The sequence below is a fragment of the Schistocerca piceifrons genome, chromosome 5 (assembly GCF_021461385.2).
Source record: "Schistocerca piceifrons isolate TAMUIC-IGC-003096 chromosome 5, iqSchPice1.1, whole genome shotgun sequence".
NCBI lineage: Eukaryota > Metazoa > Arthropoda > Insecta > Orthoptera > Acrididae > Schistocerca > Schistocerca piceifrons.
In genome coordinates, this window is record NC_060142.1 from 153,118,596 (window position 1) to 153,133,060 (window position 14,465).

General features: G+C 43.8%; 1 protein-coding gene across 1 annotated transcript in view; it reads right to left on the bottom strand.

Annotated features, from left to right (window-relative positions):
• LOC124798092 (dedicator of cytokinesis protein 9) overlaps positions 1-14,465 on the bottom strand; it is a 340,161-nt gene that overhangs the window by 134,349 nt on the left and 191,347 nt on the right. The window contains exon 20 of the mRNA XM_047261335.1: positions 1,221-1,367. Within this exon, the coding sequence (XP_047117291.1) occupies positions 1,221-1,367 (147 nt within the window). The remainder of the gene's footprint in view (positions 1-1,220; positions 1,368-14,465) is intronic.

Here is a 14,465-nt window from a genome sequence, read left to right on the forward strand (position 1 = left end):
AATATATGTTGTGCTACATGCATTTTGCCTCTTTCAATTTTAGATGGAGCTAACTAAATAGTTGCCAACGTGCCAAGTGTGATTACTAATTATCAACAAAATCCAATAACTATTAAAGACAAAAATATCAGGGAAAGTCTATTTATTTATCCGCTATGCTACAATATGGATCCTTCCCACCAACACCAGTTTTCTGAACTGCACAAGAGGGAACTTTCCCTGTAATATATCCTACATTCCCATAACCCTCCTGGCCTCAACCTTCATTAGTCATTTTCCTCACCCATCCAGCCCCTTCCCTGTTCCCATTCCAGCACTACATAGCCCTCATTCCACCATCACACCCAGCCTTTTTACTTCTCTCCTTTTCTGCTCTCCCCCCCCCCCCTCCCCTTTCACCCCACCTCTCCCCTGCCTGCTGTCTCAACTCCCCACTGCACATAGTTGCCCTAGCCTCTCTCCACCTCATCCCTGTGCACTTCCCAACAGCACATCACTGTCTGCTGCCCCTAGCCTACTATCCCTTCCCCTCCCTCCCCCCCCCCCCCCCCCCCGCCTCCTTTACCCCCACCCAGTTGCCACTCCCATCACACACTGATGCTGCTGCTCACAGTGCGGCTTAAGTTGCCTTCGACTGCAGTTACGTGTGTGTGTGTGTGTGTGTGTGTGTGTGTGTGTGTGTGTGTTCTATTTTTGACAAATGCCTTACTGGCCGAAAGCTTTATTTGTGACAGTCTTTTTGTTGTGGCTATCTGCGACTCAGCATCTCCGCTATATGGTGAGTAGCAACTTTCCTTTTCATATTAATTATATGTCCCAAATACCCTTCCACACATAGAGCTGAATTTCAAGTGCATAGTCTTAATATTATTCTAGAGTTACAAAGTTGCTTATTGCATGGGTTTCAATTATTTTATCAATTTTATAAGATTTTCATGAATGTTATTCTAGACATAATGTGCACAAAATATGATGTTTTGTATGTAGACACTCTTTTATTGTTAAGCCTGTGCAGAAATCTTACATAATTTCATCATCTCATGCTCCTTTCCATAAGTCATGTTATCAAAGGTGAGAAGAGTATGTGCACAACAATAGGTATCCTACTAATTTTTTCAGTTTCGCCACTTCCACGTAGTATGAGAGAAGCACTTTGGAGGTGACATATGATATAAATGTAAATCAGATTTATTCTAATGTCCTTTGTAAAATACACCAACCTTGAGAAAACTTGCAATACTGCAATTTAGCTCTTGAGTTTCTATAGGCATTTCTTTGTACTTTTGTATTATGTAAGGACACAGAACTTGAAGAAGATTCTGTATTCTGAACAAGAAATCAGAAGCAAATCTTTCATTTCGATGCATCTGGAAGAAAAAGTATATTAAGTTTCAGGATTCATTACCAATACAGGCTTCAGAAATTATACAAATTCAGTATGTATAGTACAGAAATTAAAAGTTATAGCACAAGAAGTTTAAGTGTTTGAAAATTTTATAATCAGTAGTGAGTGCATCTCCAAATCATTCAAAGTAAAATCAATAAAATACAGAACTATGCATGAAAACTTGATTAAGGTCCAAAATGTCATAGTACACAAAAGCGTGCATGAAAGGTGCACCTGCGTACGAAACTAGGCAAGCTAAGAGAGAGAAACACAGATGCTGTCTGCTACTGTTGTTTTACTGTCTGTCTGTCTATCTAAACTCACATAATCTTGAAAGCGCAGGGTTTTGGCATGCTGTGTGTGTGTGTGTGTGTGTGTGTGTGTGTGTGTGTGTGTGTGTGTGTGACAGAGAGAGAGAGAGAGAGAGAGAGAGAGAGAGAGAGAGAGAGAGAGAGAACTACTCTGGGGGTTAGTAATGCAACAAATCACCCATTCTTCCTCCTTTGGACCAACACCACATCTCAGCCGATTAGAAACTTATAATGACAAATACTATTGTAATTCATGTTGGAAATGCCAAGAAACAATGCACAATATTTAAATATAATGACTTATATGTAATATGTCGTGACAAGTATCTTGATCTTGCAATAAGACAATAAACAAATGTAAAATGGTGAAGAAAATGTTGTAGCTTAGTTGTTGGTTTAAATACAAGATAACTAGATATTTGTTTAAATACAAGATAACTGGACAGTAAAAGACATTCAAGTGTGATGATCCTACACACTCATGAAATACTGGAACATGTGTACAACTTCAACTTTTATAGTCCTGTCTTCCTCAGTTGCGTGTAATATTACGGTATATTAATAATTTTTACTTATGGACTGTCTGACACACATAAACTAACACACAGAGTTGCAAACATCCTAAAGAGACAGGGCTTCAAAATAGCATATAAGCGTGGGCAAACCCTTCAATCACACCTAAGCCAGCCAGCTACCAAGAGAGACAAATTCCAACAATCAGGAATATATAAACTTGAATGTCAAAGTTGTGATGCAGTATACATAGGCATGACATGCAGGAATTTTCAAACAAGATACAAAGAACATATCAGATGTTGGAAGTATGAAACAAACCATTCCACATTTGCAGAGCATTTAAAACACTACAACCATCATCCTACAAACATGGAACAAGAAATGAGAATAAGCAACCATGACAAACATCTTATACAAATGCAAGAAAACTTCCACATCCAGAAAGCCATAGCAGAAAACAAACATGCAATAAATGAACAAACACACATCAGCACTGGCTCCCTACTACACTTGGTAAAGGAAATGATCTTTGTTTATATAAACAAAGATGATATGACTTACCAAATGAAAGTGCTGGCAGGTCGACAGACACACAAACAAACACAAACATACACACAAAATTCAAGCTTTCGCAACAAACGGTTGCTTCATCAGGAAACAAGGAAGGAGAGGGAAACATGAAAGGATGTGGGTTTTAAGGGAGAGTGTAAGGAGTCATTCCAATCCCGGGAGCGGAAAGACTTACCATAGGGGGAAAAAAGGACGGGTATACACTCGCACACGCACACATATCCATCCACACATATACAGACACAAGCAGACATATTTAAAGACAAAGAGTTTGGGCAGAGATGTCAGTCGAGGCAGAAGTGCAGGGGCAAAGATGTTGTTGAATGACAGGTGAGGTATGAGTGGCGGCAACTTGAAATTAGCGGAGATTGAGGCCTGGTGGATAACGGGAAGAGAGGATATATTGAAGAGCAAGTTCCCATCTCCGGAGTTCGGATAGGTTGGTGTTAGTGGGAAGTATCCAGATAACGCGGACGGTTTAACACTGTGCCAAGATGTGCTGGCCGTGCACCAAGGCATGTTTAGCCACAGGGTGATCCTCATTACCAACAAACACTGTCTGCCTGTGTCCATTCATGTAAATGGACAGTTTGTTGCTGGTCATTCCCACATAGAATGCGTCACAGTGTAGGCAGGTCAGTTGGTAGATCACGTGGGTGCTTTCACACGTGGCTCTGCCTTTGATCGTGTACACCTTCCGCGTTACAGGACTGGAGTAGGTGGTGGTGGGAGGGTGCATGGGACAGGTTTTACATCGGGGGCGGTTACAAGGGTAGGAGCCAGAGGGTAGGGAAGGTGGTTTGGGGATTTCATAGGGATGAACTAAGAGGTTACGAAGGTTAGGTGGACGGCGGAAAGACACTCTTGGTGGAGTGGGGAGGATTTCACGAAGGATGGATCTCATTTCAGGGCAGGATTTGAGGAAGTCGTATCCCTGCTGGAGAGCCACATTCAGAATCCGATCCAGTCCCGGAAAGTATCCTGTCACAAGTGGGGCACTTTTGTGGTTCTTCTGTGGGACATTCTGGGTTTGAGAGGATGAGGAAGTGGCTCTGGTTATTTGCTTCTGTACCAGGTCGGGAGGGCAGTTGCGGGATGCGAAAGCTGTTGTCAGGTGGTTGGTGTAATGCTTCAGGGATTCTGGACTGGAGCAGATTCGTTTGCCACGAAGACCTAGGCTGTAGGGAAGGGACCGTTTGATGTGGAATGGGTGGCAGCTGTCATAATGGAGGTACTGTTGCTTGTTGGTGGGTTTGATGTGGATGGACGTGTGAAGCTGGCCATTGGACAGGTGGAGGTCAACATCAAGGAAAGTGGCATGGGATTTGGAGTAGGACCAGGTGAATCTGATGGAACCAAAGGAGTTGAGGTTGGAGAGGAAATTCTGGAGTTCTTCTTCACTGTGAGTCCAGATCATGAAGATGTCATCAATAAATCTGTACCAAACTTTGGGTTGGCAGGCCTGGGTAACCAAGAAGGCTTCCTCTAAGCGACCCATGAATAGGTTGGCGTACGAAGGGGCCATCTTGGTACCCATGGCTGTTCCCTTTAATTGTTGGTATGTCTGGCCTTCAAAAGTGAAGAAGTTGTGGGTCAGGGGCTAAGGTAATGAGGAAAGAGGTTTTAGGTAGGGTGGCAGGTGATCGGCGTGAAAGGAAGTGCTCCATCGCAGCGAGGCCCTGGACGTGCGGGATATTTGTGTATAAGGAAGTGGCATCAATGGTTACAAGGATGGTTTCTGGGGGTAACGGATTGGGTAAGGATTCCAGGCATTCAAGAAAGTGATTGGTGTCTTTGATGAAGGATGGGAGACTGCACGTAATGGGTTGAAGGTGTTGATCTACGTAGGCAGAGATACGTTCTGTGGGGGCTTGGTAACCAGCTACAATGGGGCGGCTGGGATGATTGGGTTTGTGAATTTTAGGAAGAAGGTAGAAGGTAGGGGTGCGGGGTGTCGGTGAGGTCAGGAGGTTGATGGAGTCAGGTGAAAGGTTTTGTAGGGGGCCTAAGGTTCTGAGGATTCCTTGAAGCTCCGCCTGGACATCGAGAATGGGATTACCTTGGCAAACTTTGTATGTGGTGTTGTCTGAAAGCTGACGCAGTCCCTCAGCCACATACTCCCGACGATCAAGTACCACGGTCATGGAATCCTTGTCCGCCGGAAGAATGACGATGGACCGGTCAGCCTTCAGATCACGGATAGCCTGGGCTTCAGCAGTGGAATCTTAATCCTACTCCCAACATCATATATATATATATATATATATATATATATATATATATACAATATAATGGAAGGAAACATTCCACGTGGGAAAAATATGTCTGAAAATATGTCTGCTTGTGTCTGTATGTGTGGATGGATATGTGCGTGTGTGCGAGTGTATACCTGTCCTTTTTTCCCCCTAAGGTAAGTCTTTCCGCTCCCGGGATTGGAATGACTCCTTACCCTCTCCTTTAAAACCCACTTCCTTTCGTCTTCCCCTCTCCTTCCCTCTTTCCTGATGAGGCAACAATTTGTTGCGAAAGTTTGAATTTTGTGTGTATGTTTGTGTTTGTTTGTGTGTCTATCGACCTGCCAGCGTTTTTGTTCGGTAAGTCACCTCATCTTTGTATTAATATATATATATATACATATATATACACACACACACACACACACACACACACCACACACACACACACACACACACACACACACACACACACACTTGTGTCTGTATATGTGTGGATGGATATGTGTGTGTGTGTGTGTGTGTGTGTGTGTGTGTGTGTGTGTGTGTGTGTGTGTGTGAGTGTATACCCGTCCTTTTTTCCCCCAAGGTAAGTCTTTCCGCTCCCGGGATTGGAATGACTCCTTACCCTCTCCCTTAAAACCCACATCCTTCCGTCTTTCCCTCTCCTTCCCTCTTTCCTGATGAGGCAACAGTTTGTTGCAAAAGCTTGAATTTTGTGTGTATGTTTGTGTGTCTGTCGACCTGCCAGCACTTTCATTTGGTAAGTCACATCATCTTTGTTTTTAGATATATTTTTCCTACGTGGAATGTTTCCCTCTATTATATATATATATATATATATATATATATATATATATATATATATATATATATATATATATAATAGAGGGAAACATTCCACGTGGGAAAAATATATCTAAAAAGAAAGATGATGAAACTTACCAAACAAAAGCGCTGGCAGGTCGATAGACACACAAACAAACACAAACATACACACAAAATTCTAGCTTTCGCAACCTATGGTTGCCTCGTCAGGAAAGAGGGAAGGAGAAGGAAAGACAAAAGGATATGGGTTTTAAGGGAGAGGGTAAGGAGTCATTCCAATCCCGGGAGCGGAAAGACTTACCTTAGGGGGAAAAAAGGACAGGTATACACTCGCACACACACACATATCCATCCACACATACACAGACACAAGCAGACATTTGTAAAGGCAAAGAGTTTGGGCAGAGATGTCAGTCGGGGCGGATGTACAGAGGCAAAGATGAAGTTGAAAGACAGGTGAGGTATGAGCGGCGGCAAATTGAAATTAGAAATTAGTGGAGATTGAGGCCTGGCGGATAGCGAGAAGAAAGGATATGCTGAAGGGCAAGTTCCCATCTCCGGAGTTCTGACAGGTTGGTGTTAGTGGGAAGTATCCAGATAACCCGGACGGTGTAACACTGTGCCAAGATGTGCTGGCCGTGCACCAAGGCATGTTTAGCCACAGGGTGATCCTCATTACCAACAAACACTGTCTGCCTGTGTCCATTCATGCGAATGGACAGATATATATATATATATAAACACCAAAATACACACACAGCACAAAAAAATATATCACACCAAAAAACACACACACATACACAAATGCATACACGAACAGACCACAGATACTTCAATAGTTACACTCATAAGTTTGGCAATAACATTCGATCTTTGGCAAAAACATTTGACAGTCGGCAACAGAAACCAAAACATTGCTTTAAAACAAGCGTTCAGTGCATAGTGTTGTGGAATGGGGGAAAAACCGCAAATTGGCGTTCATAAGAGGAAGAACAACACCAAAAATGCAACAGGAGCGTAATATGTAGGAAATTGTCCACTCAACCTGTAAGTACAGTTCAAAACATTACTACTTAATAGCAAATACCAACCACCAGAATTGTTTATAACCTATAGGCACAATGACAAAAATGTAAATAAAATAGCTAACATATGTACATATTCCAGGCCACTAATGATGCTTTGCAGAAAATAAAGGCGAAACGCGTATGGCACTAAAATTGTGTTTTATTCAGTTGCTGTCAGACGGTCCATAAGTAAAAATTATTAATATACCGTAATGTGTACAACTATTCTTCTGTCTTTCATATAATGTCACTTCATCAGCTGCAGCTGTTCTAAGTGTCACTATAATTTTTCAGGCATAATTTTGCAACATAATTAATACAAGCAAAGTATCTTTCAGTCATATGATGAAAGAAAACATCAATTTACCAAGCAGTAGCTGATAAACGTAGAAGTTTAAATGACATCTTAGTTTGCATAACCTGTATTTTGGCTTTTGTTAATTTGTCCTGTTGTTGAACACATTTTTTGGTGGCAGCACTCCATTTTCTTTAGTTATCATCACACTATTATAGCCCATACCACTTATTTCTTTCCACTTAATATTCTTGAACTTTATGTTCATGTTTCCCCTTGTACAAGTTTCATTCCTTCGACAGTGTGCATTCAACTGATGAAGTACCCTACTGTCATTGATTGATCTAAGTGCAGCACGGAATGTCACCAACAAGGCAAATCAACTGATCTACGAGCCATCAGCTAGCCCTCATAGTTCTGGGCTATGAAATGGATCCATCGAGGCAAGATCATCCAGTGGATACTAATGTCTTACACTCCAGCCAGTCTCCAAGACTCCTGAGTTCAATGTCAAGCCTCCATACTTCCCACCAACATCACAGGGTATGATGGTACTCAATGCTGTCTTCACCATACGAGATATTGAAACCCACAGTGGAAGTGAGACAGAGCAGAATTTCGTGAAAACCTTGCCACCAGCATGGCGTAAAGTGCAAAACACAAACACAGAGGCCTGAGAACAGCAGAAGCAAATGGGGCAACAGAATGCCAAGTTGCTTAAATACCACATACGGCAAAAGGTGGTGTTGCTGGGCCCATACACCCCAATGGGAAAATCATTTATGGCTGCTACCAAGGTCTGTACTAAGTGGTCAAGATGACTTCACTAGTTAACATGAAATTACAGTTCCCTACTCATACCACAGTCATCCAAGTTGAGTGCATTTGGCCAGTTTAGAATCTGCTGGAGGCTTTACCACCATTACTTACACAGGTTGCATTCGGCCATATCAGAGTGTGCCAGAGGCTTTACCACCATTATTCACACTGGTCCCAATAAAAAAGGAGGTTGGGGAGTAAGAAAAGAAACATGGCATGACAAAGTGAACACGCTGCTCCCACCTAGTCTGCACATATGCACTAAAATCAAGAGATACACCAAAGCAGAGAAGAGAGGAGGGTGATCGGAGTAGCAGGTGCTAACAGAAGATACAAATGCTTTGTAATACACCCATGTCTGGTGAAGTGTGTGTGGGGGAGGGGTGGGGTGGGGGGGTGGGGGGGATTTCATGGAAAATTATCCTTCTTGAAACAAAGGAGATTATGTTAGTTATACCTGTTAGGAAGACTTATGTATTGAATGCAGCAGAAGAGCTGTGCCAATGCCAGGAGGAAGAGGTTATTGTATGCCCTCCACAGTGATCCAAACTGTCACTGGGATAGGTGAAATGGACAATTCCTTACGAGAACACACCTAGGCAAATACCCATGGGACAACCTTGCAATCCAGTCACTTCAGAAGGTAGAAACTCCTTGGGTGTACTTAACACAAGACTCAGTCATAGCTATCATCATCTGTCATGAGCAAGACCACAAGGAGAACAAAATTAATGGAATTATGAGACACTGAGGTACTGCAAAACAGGACTCAATGTGACATTTTGGGATGGACATTTTGGCTACTAGTGACAATGACAGGGCCTTTGGTTCTGAACCTAATGGTTAGTTAGTAGGTTGAGGGAGAGGGGCACGAGAAGGGGGGAGGGGAGTGGAGGGGGGCAAAGAGTGAGGTCATCGATCATACGATGTAAGATGGCAGAAAATGAGGGAGGAGCAACACAAACAGTACAGTTCAGCCGATGAATTGGGAAAATGGGCAAACAAAGAGGCAACAAGAAGATCAGGGCTGCAGGAAGAGTAGAGAACAGGAGGGAGGGACGAAGAGAGTGTGAGAACAGGGGCACCCCAGGGGTGTTGGGGTGTCAGCATCCCAATACCATATCACGATCATGACAGAACGGAACAACACCAGGGGAAGAAGGCACAAGAAAAAAGGAAACAAAACAGTACAAATGACTAGACAAATCATAGGGGATAAAGGTGGGGGGGGGGGGGGACCTGACCGGCATGGAGACAAGGCCAAAGGCCTCCCAACCAACACCAATGCTAACCGAGGCACTCTGATTCCAGTAGGAAATTCAGGTACTTCAATCTGGGACGACAAACCACTTTTGCTAAGAGAACTGACGACCAACATAACCATTCGAGTGTCATCCGCTAACACCCAGGACAAGAAAGGTGAAAAGGTATATTGAGTGTGAAGGCCAAAAGGCAGGGGCAGTCCAGCAAAATATGGATCACCATGAGGGAAGGGGAGGGAGGGGGGTGTTAAAATTCATTATGGAGTAAAAAACCTTGGGTCAACCTGGTATGGCTGATTAGAAGATGGTAGATTCCCACAGGGAGAGGTGGAGCGAAGAATACATGAAATTTATTAGCCAAGGGCGTGGCCCCCCGAAAGTCTGACCACAACTGATCAAAAAGGAATCGGATGTAAAAGTGCAAATCCGCCCCTAGAGGGATCACAGAGAATAGGGGGTAGATGATTGTCCCCCAGCCAGACAATTGGCAAGCTCATTAACAGGGATACCCACATGGCTGGAAACTCAAAAGAAAACAACCAAACTAACAGCACAGTCAAAATATGTGAGAAGATAGCAAATGGCAGAGAGCAAGAGGTGACAGGAAAAACACAAGGTGACAGCTTGAATGCCACTCATAGAGTCCATACACAACAAAACTTGAGTAAGGGATGACTGTTTATAGAGTAGTGAAGGCATATCCCATGTGATTGGCAGATTTAGAGCCATCAGTATAATAGCATCCTGAAACACCCCCTAGAGCAGGAGGGACAAACAAGAAACACCATTGGAGTGATGGAGACTTTTGGACACCACAAGAGACCCTACTGAATCTGGGACCAAGGAACTAACGAAAGGGGTGCTCGGGAGAGAACATGGAGTACAGGACAAGAGAAAAGATGGAAATAGCGGCTGAGAGAACCAAGGCGGACCCAAACCAGTAAACCCACCAGTGGGCAGAAAACGGCCTGGGTATGCTCCAAAGATGGAAAAAGAATAGAATAGGAGGAGTCAGCAGGGAAAGAGCAACGGCACAGGAAACCAGGAGCTGGGACCAACAAAATGGAAGGGGGAGGGGGACACCAGTGTCAACCAGAAGACTATTGATAGGGCTAACGCAAAAGGCACTGGCGGCCAAACGGTTACTATGAATGGTGGACCAGGTTCAAGAGAAGCAATGGGATAGGAGCAGCTGAGCAATAAACTTGACAACCACAGTCCAGACAGGACAGAACTAAGGCCCGATACAGGCAAGAAGAGTCAAACGATACACGCCATGAGAGGTGTGGGCAAGGAAGTGAAGGGCATTGAGTTTACAGAAACACCAATCTTCAGAAGGAGGAGATGGGGGCAACCAAGTAAACATGTTGTCAAAAAGAAGAACCAAGAAATGGAAGTGGTGGACCACCTGGCTTTGGGCATCAAGATAGAGCTCCAGATCATGATGTACAGACTGAGCGAGGTGGCACAATGGTTAGCACACTGGATTCACATTTGAGAATTTGATGATTCAAATCCCATCTGGCCTTCCAGATTTAGATTTTCTGTGATTTCACTAAACTGCTCATGGCAAATGCCAGGATGGTTCCTTTGACAAGGACAAGGCCAATTTTCTTCCCCAGACGGAATTGAAAATTATGTGTAAGCATTTATGTGGAAGTGTGCTCCTTGGCACCCGGAAGCTGTTGCCCCACACTGAGTGGGAACTAGCCCAGATACAGAGACCATTCACATACAGAGCAGTGGTGACCAACGGTCCAAAAGAGGTCACAAGTCCATTAATAATGATGGACGGCAGGATATACCGCTGTAAAGCTTCACTTCACACCGATACACCATTATCTTAGTTTTCTCCAGGAGGGTAAACCCTCAAATGCCAGAGTAAAGGCACCGATACTGATGTGATTGTTCTTAAGGACTCCTTGAACTATGTTCAAAGGCTGGTGAGGAGTAATACACACGAGGATGTTGCCAAGATGGTCATAAGCATGAAGAGCAGCAGATTGGGCAGCAGAAGTAGTTTTGACTAACAGCAAACCTGACCACATCTTACTCAGAGAGTCCACTTTACCAAATTTGTCTTCAATAGGTTCCACACAAAACAATAGCTTGGTGGCGGTGAAAGTGTCCCCATCAGTCCTGGTGCAGACCAGTTAGTGGGGAAAGGGTTTCACTCAAAGTCTCCCAGCCTGGACCTCCTCCCAGGGTGTAGCCAGGGAAGGGAAGGCCACAGGATCATAAGAAGCAGTATTAAAAGCTCCACTGCCAACTTAAGAGAAGTCCATAGAAGAATTGACAGTTTTCTGAAGCTTAATGTGTTACATACAAGAAACGTCCACCTAATACCACTCACTCTGATCAGGGGCTCTCTCCTTGGTTGCCACCAGCCATAGCAAGGGCCGTCTGGCACGACACCCACTGCCGGAAGTTCCAATGCTCCAGAGTGACAAGCAACCACTCCTGCACACACAGGGAGGTAACAACTCAGGTATCAGAAGTGTAGTCACTGTGTTGTCAGGGGATTCAACCAAAGAGTACATAACCACACCACTTGCTACCATGCTGACTATAGTGTTAAAGGACAACGGAGTCCAGAAAAAGATGGAAGAGGTGTTAAGGCTGCATGCCGAAGACACAAAGTAAGGTGTTATTCCTCAGCTGGCTCACATTATGGAGAAAAATTTAGGAGAGGTGGTCAAACCCCAAAAGAAGACCAAAAACGCCAAAAAGGAAAGGTGAAAAAGAAAAAGCAAGAGAAACAAAAACAGATGGATAGTCAACTGATGTAAATAAGGACTCGGAGAGAGGGAAAGGAGGGGACAGAAGGGAAGGAACAAGGACGTAGAGGGTGGGGCACAGGGAAAGAGATGCAACCCAGGGAGGAAGAATGGGCGAGGGGCCCTGTGTGCACCGTGGAAAATCTCCACAAAAGAGCCGTGAGGCCCCCCAGGAGGGTCTCTGAACATAATGTACTCTATGCTGTACATACCCAATAACCCTTTCAAAATTCTGCCAGAAAAGAATCTAACATACCTGAATGCTACTGCTGATCCTGCCACACTTAATTCCCTCAGCAAGCTGTCAACAGCACAGGATGGGCAAATGAGGGCAGAACAGTCATTTCAGCATGCTCAATAAAACTGCAGAGGGTGCCACCAATGAGTCATAGTAATCAGAATTTCAACTTCAGAAACTGTCATAATCTCTGTAATCACTTGTGTGGCCTGTCTCCATCACTAGTGAGTAGCCATCCACCACCTGTTCTCCCAGTCCGTTACCTTCCAAACCAATGGACTGACCACAAAGTTTAACCAAAGTGATGAAACATTCCAGGTGTACCAGTTGCAGAACACCACATGATGGAGTGTATGGGCAAGAAGAACAGACAATGGATAAAGTGTAAAAAGTGGCATGGGAAACAGTGCACCACAGGGGCACAGGAAAACTGTAGGCGCAGCAGTACCATACGTTTTAATAGTCCACAAGCTCAGGAGCAGCCTGGAATTTGGAGAATAGAACTCTCCGAAGGGGTAAGTAGCACTGTGGCCTGAGCTTCACGCAGGCCTTCATAACCATCTAAGAGTTATACAGGCCAGCTGCTAAGGAAATCTGCAGCTGGGCACTGTGAAAACACTGGCACAGCACCCTACAATGCGAAATTCTGCTGTAATTGGTTGACTGCTGTGCTACATTGTGTAAAAAAAGCGTTCCCACAGCCACAATTATAACATTGGAGGGAGAATAAGTGCTCACAGCCCAGCCAGTAGTAGCATTCCTTCAGCATCATGCGTTTGACCAGCACACTCCATGCCTGTCATTAGTTAAATGTATGGCTCAGCTACTCCATTCTCTTCAAGCAGTATCACCAACTAAGCGAAGCCACTGATCTATGAACCCTCAGCTCATCTTAATAGTTACAGCCTTTCAACTGGATCCACTGATGTGAAGCCACCCAGTGGGTGCTATCGCCCATTGCTCAAGCCAGTCTCCAAGGATCCTAGGTTCAACATGGGACCAGCATGGTTTCCACCAGTGTCACAAAGTGCCAGCAATACTTGATGCTGCGTGGCTTGGCATTATGTCACCACTTTTTTCTTCAGCAATTTTTGCCCTTACAGTCCTTGTTTCCTATTGCTATGTACTCATTTGGCATCACAAAACCATTCACATATCTAACAAAGTGTAAGTAAATTATTTCAAACAGAAGAAAAAGGGAAAATTTTGTCATTCTGCACTACTTCCCAATTTTCTTCAGCCAGTACAAGTATAGACATATGAAAATGTGTTAGCTTGTTTGGTATCTTTTTGAGTTAATCCATATTCCCAATGTGTGTACCACAGATTGCACTCATCCACAACTACATATTATTGATCCCACACTATCATTACAGTCCTGCATCAAGCCACTGCTGTTATCACTTGGTAAAACAACATCTATAATTTCATTGTGAGGTTCAGAGCTTCTGTTTTGTAAGTTGGGTCACTTATAAGGCTATGATTTCTAAGTCTGGATGTAATGATTTCTAAGTCTGGATGTAATCCAGATATCTTCCGTTTCTATCATGGGTCAAATCATTTCTTTAGTGCTTCACCTGCCTATAGTCTCTGCTGTCCTCTTATATGCTGCTGCTGCTCATCCTCCACCTCCACCAAGGCAATGAGTCTTCCACTTTTCTACATGTATCTGTCTCTTGCCTGATAGGAACATTTCATTTCAGTTCCCATGTTTACCTGGCTCTTGTTTCTCTGTGGACTAATTTTTCATGTACAGAAGGGAACAAACAGTCAATTCCATGTTTCAAGCAGCACAGTTAGTTGACTCTCTTGAATGGTATAAAACAGGTGAAGTTCCACCAAGGAAGGTGAAGATCACTGAGTCCACAAAGAAGATCATGCCAACAATCTTCTGGGATTCCAGAGGAATTCTCTTAGTTGATTTCAAAGTACGAAATACCACTATGAATGCACAATACTATGCTTCACTTCTGCACAAATTACACAACTCCATCAAACTAAAGAGGCGAAGAAGATTGCCACATGGTGTTTGTCTTCTCCACAACAACGTGCCAGTGCACATGGCAGCAATTGTGAAGGCTGCAGTAAAGGAATGTGGCTTCCAAGAGACTGACCACCCATCCTATAGTACATATCTTGTCCCAAGTGACTACCGTCTGTT